Source organism: Lepisosteus oculatus, chromosome 8 (genome assembly GCF_040954835.1).
Source record: "Lepisosteus oculatus isolate fLepOcu1 chromosome 8, fLepOcu1.hap2, whole genome shotgun sequence".
NCBI lineage: Eukaryota > Metazoa > Chordata > Actinopteri > Semionotiformes > Lepisosteidae > Lepisosteus > Lepisosteus oculatus.
This window is the reverse complement of record NC_090703.1, coordinates 5,130,367-5,153,782: the sequence shown is the minus strand read 5'-3', so window position 1 is coordinate 5,153,782 and position 23,416 is coordinate 5,130,367. Positions and strand designations below refer to the sequence as shown.

General features: G+C 39.0%; 1 protein-coding gene across 4 annotated transcripts in view; it reads left to right on the top strand.

Annotated features, from left to right (window-relative positions):
• The window catches only part of LOC102683864 (neuronal PAS domain-containing protein 3), a 279,046-nt gene that overhangs the window by 74,092 nt on the left and 181,538 nt on the right, over window positions 1–23,416 (top strand). For all 4 annotated transcript variants that reach the window (XM_015350527.2, XM_015350531.2, XM_015350529.2 and 1 more), the window contains one exon: window positions 22,421–22,665. In XM_015350527.2, coding sequence (XP_015206013.2) covers window positions 22,421–22,665 — 245 coding nt within the window. The remainder of the gene's footprint in view (window positions 1–22,420; window positions 22,666–23,416) is intronic.

Sequence of the window (23,416 nt, the reverse complement as noted above, 5' to 3'; positions counted from 1 at the left end):
ATTTAATAATAATTTGATTTAAAAAAAACATTGTCATTTCGTTGTTTTTAAAATTGTATTTTGGTTGAAAATTAAGAAGACTTGAAAACGAGCAGTTACCATCTGGAGAGATCAGTCATAAGAATGAATCTCATCACACAGTAGATTTAAAAAAAAAAACAAGCATCATAGATTTGTATGCAGCTCGAGCTAATATTTCATGTCCTGAAGTTTGAAGAATTACATATACTAGTATATAATTATATTATATTTTTTTGTATAGTAATTAGATGTTTTACAGAGGCAATTCAACATTTATTCCATATGTTGTGTTAGCAGCTGAAACTTAAATCTCAATAAAGGTCTTTAAAAAAACATTTTCCATGGAACCAAAACAATATAAAGTGGAGATTAAGGAAATGTGTAGTTGAATAATAGGCTTTAATAATAAGGAAACCATTCTGTTTTTGTTAGATAGTGATAAAATTTGAAATATATAGTTATTCTCTGAGAGTTGCCAGAAGCACATTTTAAAAATTGCCAAGTACTGTAATGACTTCCTATTTTCCCATTGTTTTTCATGTCTCTCTTGTATGAAAGAAGTGAATTTCATGGTTGCAGTGTTGTAAGCACTGCAGCTGGCCAGCAGGGTGACAGATAGGAGGAAATACAGAAGTTATTTGCAGGTTTCTAGAAGCTGTGGATAATGTCAGGATAGCTTGAAATATTATTGAAGAACAAAGCCCAGGACAGGACTGCTAAAGTAAAAAGCAATTGAAATATCTTTAGCACTCAGCAGCAATACTGTTATATGATTAAAAGTTCTCAATACATCTCCTTTATCCCGCAATACAATAAAAGATTAAAGCTTAGCATTAGAAAAAACATCTTATACTTTTTGATTGCAAAGCAGAAACAGCAAACAGTGCATTTCTGTAGCTAATCCCACTGCAGAAGACACAATGTGTACTGTGCAATTTGGCCTGTTTCCTTTCGTTTCTGTGAATTACCTACAGCTGAATTAACTACTGCAATGTAGCTGAATCCCCCCAGTTTCCATCATATAGAATTAGTCTCTGAAGAACTCCTGCCAATTTCTGACAGGTAGTCACCTTGCAGGTCCAGCTCATTGTGTAATGAATAAACATGTGTGGTGATCCTGCACTCCATGTAAATTTGGTGGTCTGATAATGGGCTCTTGAGCTCAGTTTCCAATGTAAGAATGGCATACTCCACTATTATGCATAAAGCTAGCTTTGGAGAGCTCTGCTTACAAATATTTAAAGCTGTTCAGGTTCATTAGAGCTGGTTCATGTCACAACGGTGGCTAGTATTCAGAGTCTTTGTGTGTTTATTATGAAAGTGATTAAAGGTTTGTTTTTGGAATCGCAAATTAGCCGGGAGAAGGCAGTTGAAAGAAGATAATTGATGCGCTGTAATGTGCACAGTCTGTACTGTAAAACTGCTTGTGAGGAGTGTGTAGGCAATGCTCTGTTTCTTCTGTCTCAGCTGTAACACACCTCACCACCAAATGCTGTTCACAATTGTGTTAATCTCAGTGGTGTTCCCAGTAAGGCTAACACTGTTGCACCGACTATTAGTCAGATTGGTATTCTGTCCACAGTCAGAACAGTTGTGTGCTTTCAGTCCTGTCTTGGACCCTGTGCTTCTGGGATAAGATCCAGGTTGCTGTGACCCTCAACTAGGACAAGCTGCTTTTCACTATTTGATGGCTTGATTATTAGTCAAGAGATTACAAGGTATTGTAGCCACAGGTGCAGAAACAATTCGGGTACCAATGCGAATGATACTCCACGGACCGAAAGTTTTATTTTTACACCTGTGCTCTGCAAAATAACCGTCTTCACAGTACACTGCACTGTAACTGTAACACATACAGTACTAACAGCCTCGATAATGAAAACAGCCAGAAAACAAACAAAACATGATTATTGTCAACCTAACCTTAGTTCCTCACCTGTTTGTAAATGAGTGTGTAATGTGTTACATTAACAATTAAGACAGTGCAGCTTGTCTTGCGTCTTCTCACATTTGGAATTTGTGTTGTTCGTTCATTCATCATCCTCTGATAAAATATTCTTAAATCCAATTTGGTTCCTTTTTTTGTAAGTCCAGATTCTTCTTTATCATTTATCAGTCCAGCTACTAGATAAATATTCTCGAGGTAACATTGCATCTCAAGATTTATTTAACCAGAACTATTAATAATTTTATTTAATATTTGGATGTTAGAATTACCAAATATATAATACTGTGTGTTACATATTTTATTGCAGAGATGAGAAGTTCAGGAACTGGGTTCCCACGAATTAACTGTGTGGGAAGACGGTGTTATAAATGGGTATTTCGTAAGTACAGTATGGATTAGAACACATGGTGATTTGATTCAGATGGTTACTTCCTGGAGTATAGAATAGGAATTGGCCCAGCCCAAGGAATATCATTCCGAGCCCTGGCTGTGGTTAATGGCTGTGTTGCTTGTTTGCTCCAAACAGATAACCTGCAGTATTTTTTTTGCTTTCATACAGTCATCTTTTAATCACGAAAGGCCCATTGCAGGGAACATTTGTTCCTGGATTCTCCAAGCCGGTTTGAGGGAGAAGGGATACTGATATCAGCTTTTGTCACCTTCAGAAAGAATATGGGAAATTGTTGCAGCCAGAGTTTATAAAGTGAGAACGTGCACTTAAGCGGCAGGCAGGCCCTCTGTCCAGGAACGTGGGAGTACCCTTTCGTGTGTCACTCAATATCGGGGTAGGTGTGTTACATTCCTTCACTGATTGTGGTCTCGTGTGCTGATTGGTATAGATGACCAAGCCGTAGCATCACACAACCAATGGCAGCTTTCAACTGGATAGACACAGGTGCCTCTGACAATTAATAAGTTATCCTTGAGTTCAGGTCTTGGTACAGTAGGTGGGTTTTTCAAGTGTAGTGTAGGTCTGTAGTTTTCTGTATAGCTAAAAGAGTTTCTTCCAATGTCATTGTTGTCCTGTATCTACAGTACAGGTGCAAAGCTGGTACAGTACACAAACTGTCCTAATGGAAACTGTGCAGCCAGTACCAAATGTAGCTATGAAATGCAATTCTTGCATGTCTGTTGCCAAACATTTAAAAGAACAACATCAGTTCTCATTACATTTTTTTTTCTGTGATGTTCCGAACTGGGTTTTAAAAAGTTTGTTATTTTCTCACAGACCAGACCAACGGTGTCTTTCTTTTTATTTCTCTCTCTTCCGTGAGCAGTTTTTCAGGTGGTTCTTTCTCGCCTCTTTGCACTTAAGTGTAATGAAGTCTCCTGCACGGTGCGGCTCTTTCTTAGATCTCTCCAGCCAGGAGCCAGGCTGCGCACTGCTCAGTTTCCTCTCTGCTAACTGGGCTTGTCTTCACTCTGAGGCAGCAGGCACCACTTAACATGCAGCAACTGTGAAAACACCCCCCCAAAAAACATTAACTGAGCAGTCGTACTTCTAGCCAAGAAAATCCCCTCTAAATGTTCTAAATGAATTTAAGAGAAAATGTGTTTGGGTTTCAATTTTAAAGAAAATGCAAAGGTAAGGTTTTGGGGGGGATTTCATTGCACCACTAAATGGATGAGTGCATTGCCTCGTTATACTGTTCATAAACCTCCTAATGATTTCATGCATTAGTGAGGCATTAATATGCGGATATTTAGGTAAAATAATGTGTGCAGTAAATTGAAATGTGGCATGCATTCAAAATCCATGCGGTTTGTACAGTAGATATATGAATGCAGTAATGAGTAGATCAAACTGTTTTGGGGTGGCTTAGTTAAGGAGATGTGAAATAAAAGCTGTGAAGCTCAGTACAGATAAGTGTTCTCCAATAAAGACTGTACATGCCAATTCTAACTTTTAGCTAAACTTTAAGTTTGAGCACACAACTTGTAGAGTCCAACCGGTTGTTCTGTAGGAAGTCAAAGTAATTATACTGTCCAAGGACAGAATAAGATGTCTGTCATGTATATAAATTATTTGATTAGCGGTGCTTTAATGCGCAAAGCTGTTTGCTTGTATTCGCTGTTTTACTTCATTCCACTGCAAAATCTAGCCTCCCTCCGAGTGAGAGCTGTGTGAGCCTCAGAATCTTGTCAGCTCAGGAAGCTGGGCAGAAGAATACTGCTTGGTGGGAATGTAGAGAGTGTTTATTGCTGTTATTCATGCTGGGTCATACTACAATGAAACTGAATAACTTTAGAGGGTTTGGAATGCGGCAAGAATAAGAGTTTCTTTTTCTTCGTGAAAAAATGATGAATTAAACCCTTGTGTCTGGAAAGCAAGTAAAGAACTGGCAAGCTTTGCTCCTGCAATTAGCTTTTATTCAGCAGATGAATTTGTTCTCCTTCTGGTGCTAATTTAAAGAGTGGTGCAGGTTTGTGTTTAAGCACCGTCAAAGATAAAATATCCCTGAGTGAGAGAGGTAGTACATATTTGCATAGCAAATATTTACTACCTCTCACATTCACAAATATTTTTGAATACACAGATTTTGAATATTTGCTTTGCAAAAATTCTCAAGTTCCAGGCAAAAGTGCATTTCAGATTGTTTCTGAAATCTATTTAGTTCTGTATCTTGAAAACCATGGTGAAGATGCATTTGATTTGAGTGATATTGCTCTTGTGTGTCCTAGCTAATGCTAATAAGTTTTTAATGATTTTTATTACTTGAGATTTGTAAGAAATTTGACATTCATTTTTCCCTTTAAGATTGACCTTCTTTTATGATTTATACATACTTATTGAATTATGAATTATTGTTGGCAATTATCTAGAGCTGTTTTGGGATGCTGTGGTCTGAGATCAGTATCAAAATAAAACATAGCCTTAACCTATTTTATCTATTGAAATGGGGTTTTTATCTAGCTTGGGGTTTTCAAAATGTTTCTGCAACAATGCTGTGATACACCGAACCAGTACTGGTAAGACAGAGTATATTAAAGATATGTGTACGTACTATATGGTTTCTTAATACAGAGTGCTCCAGAAGTGTTCAATTATGTCCTGAATAATTAAAATCCTTTACAAAGACTCTGTTTTAAATTTCTTTGAATTGATCTGAGCTGCAACCATTTGAAATGCCTTCATTCTAAAACGGGTAAATGTGCTCGGATATATAGACCTCTGGCTTGCCGTCTGTAGGCTTGAGTTGCTGTCGGCGTCCATGTGCAGAATCAAGCCCCCCCTGAGTCAGCTGCTCCCCAGTTTACAGTGCATGCTAATTTGGGTCACTTGCGTTTTGGCTGATTGCCAGTATAGACCAGAGAAGTATAAAACCATCAAATTACAGCAGGCCATTTTTCAATTTCCATCAGAGTCTGTCTTTGGCTTATTTATGCAGTTAGGTAAATTTGTTCTTTGTTTCACTAAATATAGAGTTCATATTTACCACAATAGCTAATGTGAGTTCTTAATCATATTTGCACCCACTGGGCTTTAAATATCCAACAGGCCACCTGTCTTACACATTACAAATTTCACAGGACAGATGGGGAAGGTGAAAGAACTCGTCCTTGGATAAACACATTCTCAAACTGCAGGGGCAGTCTTGGGCAAGGCTAGCTAATCTATCACACATGCCTTTATTGTTGTGCCCAACACTGGGTGCACAGAATTCGCTTTTGTGATAGAAAAATTGCCCTCGCTTTTACTTTTTTATATTCATGATTTAATGTGCAGAATAAGTAGAAATATTTTTTGGGTGATTCTTGACAACAGAAGTTATACTTGCTTATCAGAGATATCTCCATTACTTTTCAGTCTATAATTGTTCTGCCTTGGTTAGCATGGAGTGCAGTGTTTGGATTTTCTGTGGAAGCTTTCTGTCTTATACCCAGCTTTCACTGCTTCATAAACATCACATTTAGAGGTAAATATGCAGGTGTGGTTGCTGTTAGGAGAAATAGAACCGTAAGGTTTAATTAAAAATAATTTCTGTGCTGTAGCTTTTTTTCATCTGCGGCTGGGATTTTTTACGATATTTAGAAATTTAACATAATGTGATAATAGGGTATTTGCAGCTGTTACCAAATACTTTCTCAGACGTGGTCAAAGATCAGTGTATAGTCCCTGTAATTTAGTAAGATCTGATCAAACTTTTTTAGAGATTTTGGGTAAAAGGCGAAAAACCGCGGTGAACATAAAGGCTTTTAAAATGTACTAACAATTTATTATATTATAGTCATATACCCAGCTATTTTATTATAGCAATCAGTATGAACATTTATTTGGCATTTTGTCACAATCACATTAAATATTAAACCGTATTCTGCTTTGCTAGATTCACAGTTGGCATACAAGTCAGCCTGGTGACTCCACTGAGGCTGCAGAGGTCACTGTGAAAATAGTCATGTTGATAAGATCTTTAGTGTGTTGTTTATCGCTGCAGTTGATTCTCCAGATCCAGACGTGAAATTCATAGCTGCCAATTGCACTAAGAATAACTGACAAATTCATGTTCATATTGTGTCCTCATCTGTAGGATAGCACAGTAATCTGTTGCTTTGTTAATTGGCCATGATAGTCTTTAAAAACACTTGCATAATTATACCAGCCATTTCAGATTAGAACTTCTTGTTAGAAGCTCATTAAAGACCTTCTTTAGATGAAGATGCAAAGATATATCTATGTAGTGCAACAGTCAGAATAGAGATTAAATAAAAATGACTAATAAGAAATCTTTTCTCCTTGTCCCTCAACATGAGAAAGGAGAAATATTTCTTTAAATCCTAAAAGTGATTAATAACGAATTACAACGGACTGAGCAGTATATCAAAAATGGCTTTTTAAACTGTATTTTCTTATTAAGATCCAATTTTTGTCTTGTTTACAAACCAACACTTGGTTGCAGCCTTTCTAGAAGGTCCTCTCTCAAATTATTTTATAGTCACTCGTGTTTGATAAGCAGTTGTTGTGGTAAATAATAGTCTGTGGAACTAGAAATAATTTATGGAAAAATGGTTACGAGTAAAATTTTATTCTAGAAAGTTTTTTGTCTGTGCTGTAGCCTCCCTGGATTGATTGTGTTCTTGTTTTACTATAAATCTACCATGACCATGTTCAAATTAGATCGCAAAATGGGTGCTTGCAATTGTGTGGACCTGTCTCTCTATAGAGCAAGACCTCATCTGTGTAAAGAAGAGCACTAGGCTAGACATGACAGCTGTTCACAGAATGATTTCTTTAATACACAGTGTGTTTCGCACAACTTCATGAACAGGTAGCAAAGTCACAGCCGCCGTGAGGGAAGGCACTTTGTAAATCTGTTTTATTTTTGTTGCTGTTCTCTAACAGACCGATCGCATTTTTTAACAGTGATTATCAACTCCACAACAAGTGAACCCAAGTGTGTACGAATCAAGGCAACTTGAAAACCACTGCATTGTTCATTAATTATTTAAGCTTATTTTGCTTTGTACAAACAAGCTATCTGGCATAGTGTGAAGATTTCGCACAGCCAATTACCTCAAGGTGTTTAGTTCATTTATTATTTAAGGCATAAATCTTGTACAGGTTGTCCATCGACGACCCTGTGAGGAGTCTATTGTAGCTGCCTTTGATCATTACTGCTTGACTCTCACAGGCGAGTCTGCCTGCAGAGTTGAGCCAGCCAAGCAAGCCGATGGAGGTTGAGAGGTACACTGGATCACTGGCATACCTGTGTGCTCTGCTCAGGTTAAAGGACCTTGCTGGTCATTAGCCTGTGAGAAGAGCACATAAAATTCCTGTCATCCATATCCCCCTACCTATAACCCTCCAAACGACGTTACTTTGAGACAACATTGACAATCCCTAACCATTCCTCAGTTTGTAGTTCTCATTTCCTCAAGGCTTGGGCTGACAGACTGTTTGTTTTTGGAGGAATAAATCTGCTCTCGGTGGATGGAGACGTATTCTGTTCCTGCATATTTTGTCGAGCTGTCATTAGTGTTTGGTTTCTTTTTCCTTTGCTCGTAAGCTCTTGGCGTCGGTTACATAACCTATTCTAAAGGAAATCGTCACAGAAAAGTATGAAAGACCCTTAATTTGTGAGAGGTTGGCTTTGGTACGCAAGCGTTTTAAAATTCTCAATGCATGTCCTTTCAGCAGGAATTAAGTAACTCTTTGTACTGCGTGCGCATTTAGTAGTTAAATATGTTTGGTTTTTCACTGAGATGGAAGGAAATCATTAGAATGTATTGCTGGGAATTTAACTCCTCTTTTTAAAATGCTTGCTGTGGGGGAATAGTTCTGTATACTTCAACACCCAAAAGAAAAGGGACAACAGTACAGCACAGCTTACAGCACCCTGCTGGGGACATCGTCAATGTATTAAATCTCAAGATAGCCTCAAGCAGGGCTCGTAACTTCCCAGGCCTTGCAAATACCATGCTGCTTGCAGAAGTGCAATACTTTGTAAGTAAACTCCTGTACTTCGGTTGGCTGTGCTGTAAAGGTAGGGATACTGTGATACTGTAGCAGCTAAGAAATATAGGCTCACTCTGTGTGGTAATGACACTTTGTTCACCGTTCAGTAGAGGCATTGGAATTTGTGAGCCTTTAACTTTGTGAGTCATAACTCTCTATAATTATTTTAACGTTCTATTTAATTAATATTTTCTGTAGTGGAAAAAAAAACTTTAATCCTATGTCTCTCCCCACTGTGTTCCCCCTCTCCCTCACTGGACTGTGAGCCTAAAGCTAACAAAACCCGGTAGTACAGTATGTTTAAAGGAGAAGATTTTCATTCTAGAGCCATGACAACGGAGCAGACATTCATTGTTGACAGTAAGAGAACTGTTATAAATTCTATATTTAAGGAGCCTTCAAAAAACCAACTGTCTTGCCCATTACAGTTGTAAAGCTTGTAGGAGAAAACATTATGAGCTAGTATTAGCCTTCGGGTGGGTAGTTTTCTTTTCTTCTCCAAAAACAATTTTCCCTTTAATGTTTTTTTAAGTAGAGTTACAAAGACAGAAACATTGAGGACTGGGTTACTTGTTTTTTTTCTTAATTTGTTTTCATATTTCTTAAAGAGATTTGACATGTCAGAATTTCACGCAAGCATGTTGAGCTCAGCCGTCTTGTCAGCTCTGTTGATTTTTCCCAAGTAAACTTTTTTGAAAAGGACACTGTGGCTGTTTTCTTTCTTTCTTTCATTTGGACCAGCCTCAGAGTCTGTGGCAGCGAGCTGTCTGAATGATTTGGATAGAGCCTCACTCAGGTAATTGTGCAGTTCCCTGGTGATGGGCTTATGTACCATTAACAGTATCTATCCCACACTGAATGTGCCAAGTATTTAACTGGGGACTGCTACTAATTTCAGAGCTAATATTGAGCCGTTCCACATCAGTGCCTGCAGCAGGTGTCTTGATCTGACAGTGAAAAGAAAAAGTAAAAGAAAATTACCATTGTACTATAGAATTTCTCTGATTGAATTGACTGATTATACTGTCAGAGGAACGTTGGGGAAACTGTCAGAGGATGAGGTGCTGGTAGAAATAACAGCACCTTGACTGCCTTTTATGACAGCCCTTATCTGTTAATGCTACCTGGCCAACTGTTTCAGGTTGGTTGAAGGATTTAATCTTGAATCTTTAGCGAGGAACTTAAATTTCCCAAGCCTGGCACTTCAGAGCGCTTTGAGGGTTTTGATTTTCTTTTACAACGCTATGTGAAGTATTGCCTCTACACGCATAGTGAAAAAGCACTTATGTGTGACTGAGAGACAGAAAGGGTGGGGGTGGGAAATGTGCAGGAGGTTTAAATGGAAGATGGTGGCAGTATGGAGGTATAGGACCACAAAATAGACAATTTCATGTGTGCTCTAGTGGATACATACCCTTTGCTCCTTCATCTTACGGCCTGAAAAAATAAAATAAGATGTGATTTTGTGTGTTGTTTTTAAGGTAATGCTGCTAGACTTTTATTTCCATAAACATGTCGTCCTGTTAATAGGGTGGTTATGCCTTCATGTTTTGATAAACCTTTTTGAATTGGGGATTTATTTAGTTGTTCTTTTTTTGTAGGAAGTTAATTCAAACTTTATTTCTTTGCAATGTTGTGTTGGGGCATAAACATGTTGCCCTATTTATCCTTTCTGCTGGGTTTAGGAAGTTGTGCATGTATATATATAAATGAAAACAACAGAGTCTTGCTGCCTCACCTGACTGTCATAACATTCCCCTTTATTTTGGAAGATGTACTTCCCTGGAATTAACTGCAGTAAAATGACAGTGTAAGAACAGAGCTTCTGACACCATGCTAGCTCCGTGCTTTGTTTATATTATCAATGTCTGGCTAATAATTGAAAGGAGTTCAATCTTACGTGTGCTCTGAATATTGTGCATTCTAATATGCTCTCAGGTATATCAGATGGGATTTCTTCTGCCCTCTGTCAGACAGCATGAATCTACAATCCTTGGTAAACCCCGATTTAAGGGGATTTTTCATATTGCTTACAGTGAAGCCAGTTGTTGTTTAGAGTTGCTTCAGGGCTAATGCGTACTGGGATGCTGTTCTGTTATCCCTTAATAGTAAAAATGCGAGCATTTGAAATGTAAATAAGAAGTACTGTATTTCCTACTATACATTGGGAGATTTTGCATTTGAAATATGGTTAGGAAGACCTTGCTTACAGTATGTGTTAATTGGAATGGGCCCCTGAATTAAATTTTTGGCCAAGCTTAGTACATTTTTGACATTGCATGTACTGTATGGGGCAGTGAAGCAGATGATTGTGGTCAGTCTTCATTGCATTTCATTTTGGATATCTATTGTCAATAGTAGGCTTTTAATCTTCATTTCATTAATCAGCTACATTTGTGTTTTTACAGACATCATGCGTATGAAGCAGATTTCTGCTGGCGCATTGGTGTAGTAACTCCACTGTGTACAGTGAGCATTCACAGCTCTGATGGAGTTGTCTTGATCTTTCACATAAATAATCACACAACTTTCATGTTTTGGTAGAGTTTATTTTTATTGGAAACACAGTGTCAAACGCTGAAGAAGTTAAAGAGTCGTGGGTTGTCTGTCACTGCACAGAAACAATCACGGATTTGATTTCTCAGTTGCTGGAGTCTACCAGCCGGGAACATACCCAGCTGTGCTTCTGTGTCAGACATGCTGGATTTCTCTGATATTTCTGAAAATGCTTTTGTATAATTTTGCTAGATGCAGTATTAGAAGAATAGTGTTGCCCTATAAATAACCTTTTCACAAGTATAGATTTTATTTCAGAGAGGAGACCTAGGAATTGAACCCAACAGTGAATAAAGACATTGACAAGGGACAGAGTGAGACAGGCAGTCAAATTCCCAGTTAAATCATCTTGAGCAGGACTGGAGGAAAAGCAAATTGGCCTTGGCTAAGTACAGGAGTCAGATGGGAAGATAGTGGGGCCAGCCGCAGCAGTGGACGGTTAAGAGAAGCCACTGTGCTCGATCCCCAGGGAGAGAGATACCGAACATTTCATTTCCATTGAAATAAAATAGAGTCCCGTGGAATAACCCGACTACCGTAGCGTTATCTCGAAATCAGTCAGAGGAAACAAAGCTCTTTCTATTACATTCATCTTCTGCAGGTTTTTCCCCGCACTGTAAAGCAGTTGTATTAATTATTAATTACAATTTACATAATCATGCTTTTTTTCTGAGGCTAGTTGAATATAGAATCTTTCTACCAGCACACTGTCATAAAGGGCCCGTCGTGCCACACGCGGTGAATTTCTGTCTTGCGTGCGCCTTGGCTTTTGCGGAGAGGAACTCGGGAAGATGTTGCTTTTCTAAATGTTCTAACGAAGAAGAATAACTCCATTTGGAATTACAGTACATGCCATCCCCCCTCCCCTAAAAAAATGCACTGCATTAAATGATTGAACGATTGGGTGATTTATTTCCTGTATTAAAAAGGCCAGGAAAAAATCAGATAACCCGATCCAATATGGGAAGTTTATGTTGCGTTTTCAGTATTCAGGTTTGAGTTTCAGGCACCATGTCTGCCCTCTAATCCCATTGCTTACCTGTATTGCAGTGAATCAGTTTATTCACAGTTAACTGGATTTGCTGCAAAGTGATGATCCTTCGAGCTGAGCTGCTGCCGTCACTCCGGAACAGGCCTCTTAATTACATGCCGAAAGGAGATTATGGAATGGAGCCACTGCAACATTAGCATCACTCTGCTGCAGCACAGTGACATCATTTTAGCGTGATGTCTTTCCAGTCATCTAAATGGGGCTATTCACATTGTTACCAAGCAGTGCCAGAGCACACAACTGCTCCATCCAACTGCTTCGTTGCAATACAGGAAAAGTCTATGACAGTACTGAAGGCCTCATTAAAATCCTACCATATCATGTGAATCCAAACCCACTCCAATCACTTATCAGAGTGAAGCAGCTTTCATGACAACTGTTTCAGCACTTGGCTTTATAATTACAGTGTGTCAGTGTGCATTAGAAATTAGCATTAGTGTATATAGAGCTGTGCTCAAGGAATCTGAGCCATTAAAGAATGCAGGTGGCTCAAAAAGCCATTGTTTGGCAGCCTTTAGATAACAAGCTGCATAAAGTGACGATGTCTAGACAAAAACTGCTTCTTCCACCACCAGCCCAGCAGCAGGTATTAAAATAAATCGAAAAGACACCAGAATCAGGACTGACTGTTTTCTAATTACGTTACCCTGTGGTTCCTGAGGACTCCATTTTGGTTGCTACCTGTATTTGCCCTTGCACTAGGTGTTTCAAGCTTGAATTCCAAGCATTTTATTGAAGGAACATGAAATACCTTCAGTGAAATGCCTGAACACCATGTGAATTGGTAGAATTTGTCTTAGTGTCAAAGAGAATTGGCACTGAAAAACACTCTGCACTTCTAACTTCTAACATTTTGCCACTAAATATCTGGGTTTATCTGATGGAAGCGAAATTACATGAGAATAGTGGTCTGTTTGGACAACTGTACATTTAAAAATGTAAAGCATCATTGGTACAAAATAGCAGTTTCACTACGGACACACTTCGACTTGCAGGCAGCTGCTAGGGGTGAGATTTGAAGACTGGGCTACAGGTAGAGAGACTTGCTTTCTTCTAGCCTCTTGCCAAAGCAGTTGTTTCCTTGTCTTTTTAAACTCTGTACTCTGCACGATCTGTACTCTAGAAAACCCAGATATGTCGCCTCTGTAAGTCTCAAGGTCACTGTGGTATTTGTAGCATGCATGAAGATGTGTTTTATTTTTTGCGTTCTTAAGTAATGTTTCCTGAGAGGAGTTAACTAACTCATGTGACACCTGCCTGAAAGGCATGGAAATCTCAGTACAGAAAAGCTCCTGAATTTCGACAACTTCCCTGCCACCTTCCTGTCCGTAAACATGTTGCTCCACATATAGTGGCTTTTTGAGATCTGCTTTCAGTATTTTTTTTACCTTTAGCTTGGTATGGGCAATTTCGGTGAGAGTAATAGGGAACAATTACAGGAGAGTAATAGGGGAAGAATCCCCTTAGAGCACTCATGTGCCAGTGCTTTAGGAAAGAGATTTTCAGTAGCTGCTACTCGCCTGTAGCTCTGGGTAAACAGTTACCTGAGGATCCACTGAGGTCATCTCTTACATGATAGTTTGCTATATTTATACATATCCTCTAAATCCAGATTTGTTACAGCTAAAGTGTAAAGGAAGTTATTCTTTTAATAAATCTCATTAAAAATCCTGAAAATTTCAGCTGTGCAGAAAGATACAGTACAGTGCCAGAAGTAGTTCTGAGAACAAAGCAACCAAGTGATTATAACTACCAGAGCTGAGTTTGTTGAGGGTGTAATTAGAACATTAATAATTAGGTAGTGATATTAGCTTACCCAAGGCAGTGCAAATACTGGAGCTTAAGTTTAAAAATCTCTTTTTAGGGGCAGTCAGACATTCTAAAAAGTCAGACGCACACACTGCATGCAGGGCAAGAAAGATCTGTAAGACGATGTTCTTCAAGAAGTATCTTAGCAATAAAGTATATGGTATTTTCTCATGATTTCTGGCATGCTGGAGAACAGTTAGTATTCAGCCTGGGAGTTCATGCATTACCTTTATTGGACAGTACAGTATGAAATGGGCAGAGTAGATCACCAGTCAGTTGTCTTGCCATCAAAGCTCATTTGGACCTGCAGCCCACACACTGTTGGTACAGATTTCTCTCTTTTTTTTTTGTTTTTCTGATGAGATCAGTTATTCTACCCCCATGCTGTGCTGTGACCTTGTGTGCTGACAAGCATCTTCTCTGTATGATCCAGCGCTCAGTCGGTGGGGGAGAGGTTTTCCTTGGGTGGCCCAACCCATCGCTGCGGTGCTGCCGTTCCTCTTGTGTTGCCAGCTGATGTGCTTGATGTCTGATCTCCCCAGGTCAGCCTGCAGGCTGCTGAAGCTTACTCCAGAACCTCTGTACCGGCCTCCAGCTGCAGAGGCAGGGCGTGAACACAGCCTCGTGGTGTTACCCCTTGCAGGAGCCTTGCTGCTTCTTCAGAAGTGTTACTCATTTCTCACTTCATGCTTTCCTTGTTCGGGTTGGACGAGAAACTCACAACATGCTCTAGGAATGGCCCTTTGTCTACCCACCATTGACCTCTTCTGCACGGCAAATTGCCAAGAACATCCTCAAGAAGTGAAGTGTGTGTTTTTATATTTCTCCGTGTTGGAACCTCATTATCTAGCAGTTAATTTGCTTTGAGGTGAGTAAAAAGCATACGTCACTTGAATGCAAGTGAAAGTCTTGGTGACTCTCCTCAGTCACTTTTTTCTTTACTTTAACTCCACTTAGGAACTTTTAGATCATTTGGACTCAGACTTTGACATGTTTTAAAGTGGCCTGGGCGCAGGCAGTTGCAGCCTTTGATGAAGCTCAAGTATCAGCACCGTCGGAGCCACCCAGTCCCATGTTCTCACCTAGTTGTGCTTGTACAGTATGTGTTTCTTTTTGAATGAAGTCTATAATGAATGCTGGTGGAGCCGCAGTCCAATCCCAGCCTGATCCCCATTCCTCTGCCTGATTGCCCAACCCATCTCATTCTTAACCCTTCCTACCCGATTGATGACAACGACAGATAAGGAAAAAAAAGGAAATGGAAATGCATTATGTCAGTATGAATTCAATTTTTTACTTCAATTTCACAGCACAGCCCTTGAGAAACCTGTGAAGTGTCAGATTTGCTCTCTGGTTTCTGGCTGGGGACAGTTCCAGCAGGGCGACAGGTCAGGTCCAGAACGCTGCAGCCTGTGCTGTTCAGTGAGTCAGTGTGAAGTGAGCAAGCGTTAGCCAGTAGTTGCAGGAGCAACCTGCAGTTGGCTTTTTGTCCCAGTGTAAGTCAAGGGATCCTGGGACCGTTGTTCAATGGAAATAGTGGGATCCAGCAGAAAACATCACCGATTATAGGCAGAAACAACTGGTTCCAAAAAACTCGATCCATCTGGATAGTGGCGTACTGTGGGCATTATTAGGGGTCCCTCCGAACATGAGTTACAAAAAGGATGATTGGCTGTTCCGTGCAGTGTCTCTAGTGAGGTGTTATGCAAGGGCTGAGACAGATTGTGAACTGAATAAATTGATGTTCGGGGGTTTGTATACAGTACATTCCGAGAAAATTATCCCACACCGCTTTGCGAGTCTTCAACCTCAACCAATTGAATTTGTCTTCCATAGTTTTGGGATAGTTGGGGTAGCCAGGGAAGGCATTGTTTTGTATATGTGCATACAAAAAGCTTTTTACCTGATCCAATGCAGAAATTCTCATTTCCATTTGTTTTTCATATCATTGAGTGACTGCCGAGTGTATTGCATCCTTTTCAGTATGACCTGCGAAGGTGATTTATTAATGTGTGGCTGCACCAGTACAGCTGATATATGTGTTAATTTCAACATGGCAAAGATGCAGACTCACCTGCCATCAGTTTCTTACTTACTGTAGTGATAAACAGACAACAGTCCAGCACTGGGGATAATACAGACGTAACAGGATAGTTTTTGCTCCTTCACTGTCATTTGAATGTGATCTGAACATCAAGTAAGAATAAGGCACTTAACATTAAAACAGAAAGAAATAGATTAGCTTCTGGATCATTCACCAGACTCTCTCAGATTGGAGATCACCATGACTGGTGCTGGGAGAGACTCGACTCCACTGGGAAACGACAAAGGGTTTGGATTCTTACCTGGTATTTTGGGAAATGTCTTGGACCGGAACAATTTGACTCGTTTCCAGCTACTCATAAAAGCAGTAACACTGCTAAAAAATAGAACTGCTTTATGAAGTCACGACTCTGTTTAAAGCACATTGAAATGGAGGCAATACAAACTGCGAATTGTATGTAGCAGTGAATGTTAAAAGTTACATTTTAGTAAAGAGTAAAAGATCGAAGAGTGAAGGTTTGAAAGATTGTCTAAATAATGTTTGCCTAAACTTTGAATACCCATAAAGTACTCATGAGGGTAGTCGTAGAGGTGATTTTACCTTTTTAGGACCTGTGTTGATGCTTTGTGCTATGCTTAGAAGCCATTTTCTTTTCCCCTCTCCTTATGTTTTCATGCTTCTCAAGGAGCATTGTTGGATTATGTCCTCTGCTTAGGAGATGAAGAGCAGAATTATACCCAATTTCTAGAACAGAATATTGTTGTTTCTGCACATAAAATCATGGACTTGTATGTCTAATAGTTTCTCTTAAGATTATCCCATAATATGAGTGTGATGCTATCCTATTCCAAAAAAAGGTAGAAGCAATTTCAGAGATGTAAGCTTCAGAAATAAATGTGCCAGGTTGAATTAAATGACTGTGGCTCATTGATTGCCCACTGTTGATTTCATAAAGAAATGAATTTGCATGGACTGAAAAAAGGTTAGTTGGGCTTCAAATCAAATTTTGAAACGAATTGCTTGAGAATTATCTTCAAGACAAGTGGAGTTAAAGGAGAGAAAAAACTTAAAGGGGATTGAAAAAAACATCAGATCCCTTTGCTTTCTAACAAGACGTAATGCTTGAATCCTAAATTGATTCAGCTGAAGAAACATGACAGCCATAATGTATCATTCATCTAATTCTCAGTAAGCGGTAGAGGCCTTCGAGATGATCTTGATTTTCAATGCTAAGCTGTTTGTTCTAATAACGTGCTGTACAAGATATAAAGTATAAATCCCAGTCTTAACAAGTCTACCTTTCTTACAAAACAAACAAATTGCTATAAGTAATGGAAAACAACAAAAATGAAGATATTTATTTTAAATTGGTAGACATTTCAAGCTGAAACCAGCTTTTTTTTTCTTGTGCAAAACACAAAGCACGTGCACAAAACATGTCAATACATTTTATTTGTGGCTCATCTGACAAATTAGCCATAGAAGACTGCTAAGACACACAGAGGAACTGAAGTAAATTTCCAATGATGGATGAACATCAAAGAAACTCTAAAGATCATCTTGAAAGAGTTAGGCGTATATGCTGGAAATGTAGTGTTCAGAAAAGAACAACGCAAAAGGCTTCATAAGATGATATTCAGTTAAAGTAATGCTTGGAAGGCAGCATTCAGCTTCACTGCAAAGCAATGAGGTGTTCATAGTTTTTTGGTCATTTGTTTTTAAATATAATTTTGTTTGCAAAATATTAGATTTTGCAGTGTTTGTGAGAATTCACAAGACTCCCATGTGTCTGATTAACTGTGATTAAGATATTATAAAATATTATTTTAAATACTTTCCTAATCCAATTTGTGTGCCTTCATGAAATGCACAAGAAATTCCATCATGGTATCGACTGTGCAGTGAAAGTGCATGTGTCTCTTCAGTGTATGCAAATCAAAGGATAAGCTGGATAGGCTCATTCTGAAGACCAGTTTTTTGTTACTTCTGAAATGCACCTTATACACTTATACTTTTTTTCTTTGGTTTAAAAAAACATATATAATACCTTCAGTGTTGCTGTGGCTGTTGTAGAAAGATCTACAAGGTTGCCTTTCTCTAATGGATTTATTTGTATCTTGAGTTTTTTTTAAAGGACAGTAGTTGTTTGTAGTCAGCTTTCTTTCTCTGCTTCAGCCTGAATGTTTTCTTTTACAGAAGCTTCAGAGAAATCAGTCAGGAGTGTGACCACATGTTGACAGAATGTGATTTGATGTGACAGAGGATCTTCATTTAAAAATTTTCTTTGAAAAACTTTTTTTGAAAAAGTATTTTGTGGTGTATAATCCCTAATAATTTTATCTTTCTTCAAAGTGCTTAAATTGTTGTTCTCAGGATAAGTTATTACAAAATGTAAATTTTTCAAGGATATGAATCTAAATCTGGGGAATATTCATTCGTTAATTTTGTGATTTTTTTGGTTTTTGTCATTTACTTAACACTGAAAATGTTTCAGGGGAAACCTATATATGTCGATTACGCGAAAAGCTTTATCTTTAATGGTTTTAACATAAAACAACTTCTAAAGTACTTCTAAAGTAAATTAATTGATGATCGATTTAATTTCTACTAATTGTTTAACACCTAATCAGTTTTAATGAAGAAAATCAAAAACACAATTAAAAGTACAGAACTACAGTGTGTGCTTGCAGCATGTGGTTGACATTGATAGTACAGTTCAGCATGTAATGGTAAAATAAATGTTTCCACAACTCTAACAGCCATAGGTATCAACACACTGGTAAACTCCTAGTCTCTAGTTTTGTTAGCTTTTTAATTTCATGTCTCCCATGTCCTCTTCTGGAAGGTTTCATAAAGAAATGCCAATTTGCTTAAATATTAAATGTACATTAGCCTAATAACAGAAACCATTTCCAAAGCCTGCCCATCACCACCTCAGTGGAATTGATTGGATGCACATGTGGTACTTGAGAATCTGTTGTGTTTCTGCAATTGGACATCATATCCACGGGGACAAATACTAGTGAAAATATTTCTGCTAAGATCTTCACAACAAAAACATCCTGGCATTGTGATATCCTGATTAATTTGCAAACAGCACATGTTCTAATAAACAAGCAGAAAGCACTAAATTCTTATTTAGTTATTTCCTAAGATGGTTGTATACTGTATACTGTATGCAGTAGCTGGATTTCTTGGTAAAGTCTTTTTTCTGTTCAGTCGATGTTTGGTAATCTAAGAATGTCTGCAGGTTTCTGAGTGTTTAAATCTGAATTACAAAGGGCAGATGACTCAGTTCTTTCTTATTTAGAAAGTGGGGTGCATGTACACTGGAGTGTTGGACCTCATCTGACCTCCCACACTTGACTCCCTAACACAGAAGCACAGTCTCTGGCTTTGGGGAAGTAGCTCTCTTGAAGAAATAACAAAGGGAAGCTGCTCAGAGTCATGGACAGAGGGTTAATCACTTTTTGAATCCCTAAATAAACAAAGTAGCAGGAACGAGTTGCAATCATATACACAAGAAAAACAAGGTAGCTTTCTAAAATGACTTCAACTGCATGACATCATTATCAGGATCAGCTCTGGCATGCTGACATATGTTTCAGTTAAAAAAAGCTCTGTTAGGCCGTATTTTCCCAGCTGTAGGGTATCATGACCCTTCGCTGACTAACTTTGCTTTACAAGACTGGATTTAAAAATCATAGCCCTGTTTTTAAAAAAATATATTAAATTGTCCTAACCTTAGGAAACGTGTTCTGAGACATACTGTATATCGCACGGATTGTGTTGCACATTTAAATACACTTGACTTTCTCTTTGCAGCCAAGAGTTCACACTTAATTCATTGTGTTAAACTGACAGCATTTTTTTTTCACAAACATTCATTGTTAGGACAATGCACCCTGGCAGAATTTATGAGAAATGGAATTATGTTACCAAGGAGATAGCATTTACTATAATGAAGAGTAGATCCTAGAAAATGGCCTCTTTTACTGCAGCTCAGAGCAGAGCCACAAAAGCAATTGATTGGTCTTGGCATTTAGTCTTATATCAGCGGTGTCATCCATTGCTTCAGGAGAGCGAACACTAATCTAAAGTGACATTTCTGTTCTGGCGGGCTTTTCTGGCCTGATGAAAGCAATTACTGCATTCCTAAATGATAATTTGCCGAAGTTTCAACCACTTTAATTGATATTTTTTTGTTCTCAGAAGTTCAATTGTGGAATGATTAGCTGATTTGGTAAATAGAAATTAAGGGTGTGAAATAAGTTAAGCTGCTCCAAGGTAAACGTCCATTATTGGTGCTAGCTAATAATTTGCAGACAGGGACATTTGTTTTTCATTTAGCCACCCGATACCTTTTGGCATCACCTTAGTAACCTTTTAATAAATTGAGGCATGCTCATGTTGAAATAGTGTTTCACAAATTAGCCACCCGCGCTGCAGTTTGTATTATCAGTGTACGGTACCCAATAACACTGTCAAATTAAAACCAGTTATTTAAAAAAATGACAGTCATCTCTTGAGTTCTCCAACATTTATGTTTTTCAATAGAGAAGACTACAAGTTAAGGGTGGTATGCTTTTTGGTTTCCATTTTGGTCGGTTTTATTCGTTTATTATTGATTTTCCATAATATGTACAGTACTGTATATATATATAACAAAATAAATACAAACTAAAATATGAATGGTTCCTTTGAATGTATGTTTAATTTAAATATACAGTATGCTATTTACTGTACTGTATATGCGCTTATACTTTTTGGTTGAAAAAGCTTACAGTATTTAGTAAAAGGGACTTTGCTGCTGTGTTAGGTTTGAGAGTGAAAGAACTTTGTATCCATTGTACTCAGAATAGCAGAGGGGAAGAGGCACATTTCTAAGTTGCATTGCTAGAGCAGCATTGAGAGCAAAATGACTGTAGGCTGGCCTGGGAGCAGAGAAACGTCTCGATACATGATACTTTCATCCCTTATCTTGATAGGTGCTTAAAAAGTAATTTAAGAGCCCGACCAAATTCGGTATGATTTCATGTAAAGAAAACGTATTTGCTTCCTGTAGAAAGTGATAAATATGACTTGAGTATGAAGGTCACAGAACCCTAGCACATCAAGAAATATTTGGCAGCTAAACATAATGCTTTCCAAGTTTGTGGAACAAATGAAATTTTGCTGCTGTGTTGCTGTTTGCCTCCAAACAACCATTACAACTAGCTTTATATATTGTCTGAGCAGCAGACCATCAAATAGTGCATTTTTACTGATGTGCAGCTGCTGAGATGATCTACAGTAGCAATCTGCCACTTAGATGTAAGGGCAAAATGTGCATCTATATTTGGTAGTGAAATTATCCTATTATACTCTTGATGCTTACAAAAGCTAACATAAATTGATTATGACAACTATGAGTATTGCATTAGCAAAGCAGTAAAGTTCTTTGGTGGTGTGTGAAAGTCCCAGCAGTAGGCTTGTAGTTTTATTTGCAAATTGCCAACATTGCAAATTCATACGGTAAATCGTTCAGGTGAACTTATGGCTGTCAGGGTACAGTGTGCAAAGAGAGAGACAGTGGCTGCATGCACAACAGAAAAAAATAATAAAGCTAGACTGCCTGGAAAAAGCAAGTTTGTTTAAAAAGCTCGACTGCCACATACAATTTGCGCATTCCTTTGTAGCTTTTTTGTACACCATTTAAGCGTGTCAATTTTGGGTTTACAAAATTCTGAAAATGAACTGTATATGCTTGTCCCTGGGACTGGTCATATTTCATCTACTTTAGAATTCTTGCTGCCCCCATCTTTCAGATCCCTTCTAACTGATTTTGCATTTGCGATGCTAAAAAATTAATGTAAGTGTTAGCCATTAGGGAACTCAAAGCCTCCAGTGTGATTTATTGCTAACTTAATACAATATGGCTAGAGATGATGGAAATGATATAGGGCCCAGTTGCATTTTGCTTGGAACGTGCTACAGCTGTTGTTTGATGCTGAATAACATGCAGCAGGGAATCGGGGCTACGCTCCAGACTTTCATCTTTATAAACAATCAATTTTGTTTCCTTGCATGCGATTAGTCAGAACGTTTCCGGCCCTGGGATGTGTGTACTTATACCGCACGCATGACTTGTCGAATATTCTGCATTGACATAACAATCTGCTGATTCAAAGTGTAGCGCTAGAATAGAGGTAGTGAATGCTTGTCTGGCCCTGTCACTGTCCATGTGGAATGCCTTTCTCACCAATAATAGTGTGTTTGTGTGTTAAGCTGATGTTAGGAACTTTGCATCAACTTAACATAGAGTATGCCATGCTAACAAACGTCCTTGTTTTGTTGGAGTCGCATGTTGCACGGAAGTGTGTGTTCTATTGTAACCTGAGAGTGCGCGCCGTGGTAGGTTCGCAGGGATGTCGGGGCAGGACCCTTTGCAGAAGACTAGATCTCTTGGGGGGTGTTGGCCCCAGTCGGGGCAGCGGTGGAGCGCCAGGCTCGGGTTCGAGGGCCCTGCGGTGACGCCCCGCTGTGCTGTGTTTTCAGGCTGCAGGCGCTGCGGAAGGAGAAGTCCCGGGACGCGGCCCGCTCCCGCCGGGGGAAGGAGAACTTCGAGTTCTACGAGCTCGCGAAGCTCCTGCCGCTGCCCGGCGCCATCACCAGCCAGCTGGACAAGGCCTCCATCATCCGCCTCACCATCAGCTACCTGAAAATGAGGGACTTTGCCAATCAGGGAGACCCGCCCTGGAACCTGAGGATAGAGGGGCCCCCTCCCAACACGTCTGTGAAAGGTATGGGCCCCGCTGGCAGGCTGTCCCACGCGCAGTGACACAGGAGTCGAGGAGGCCTTGGCTTAAACGTTCAGCTGATTCCGCAGTCATTCAAAGCTTTTACCGTTAATAGGCCCGTCTCTGTATTTTCAGACAGCTTACACTGGCTATTGCCACAAACTACGCTCGCAATACAATCTGAAGGAAACGGCCAAATCGCTGTACCTGGCGCTGCTGAGTGTACAGTAATTAAGGAACGCATCGGGCAAACGGGTTTCGTGCTATAGAGGAAGACAGAAACGTGCAGTTGTGCATAGCACCCCAAGGTCAATGTTGGTTGCCTCTTTTTCACTCTTTGGTCCATCTGGGGTATTCGTGGGTTTTTCTTTCTGAGTGTGGATATTGGCTCTGTCAAGAACATATTTCTCAGAAATAAGGCATCCATATGTCTGTTGTTCTGGTTCACGTTTCGACATTAGTCTTAGTGAGCTGCACAGTACAAGAGATCTGTATTTTGTAAAACACATAATATTAATAAGCCACACAGTAAAATAGATTTGTGTAGAGAATTATTTTGGGTATTCAGTCAACATATTTTTAACAAATTCCTTACATTTAACTAGATCTGTTTACCACGGTTTTTCACTCGGGAAGTAAACTAGAACATGACAAGAGTTCTCTTGCCGAACTAGATCAGAATGGACTAGATTCACAGATTCCATTGTCAAAATAGTAGCTTGTTATATATAAACTAATAATGCCAAATACATCA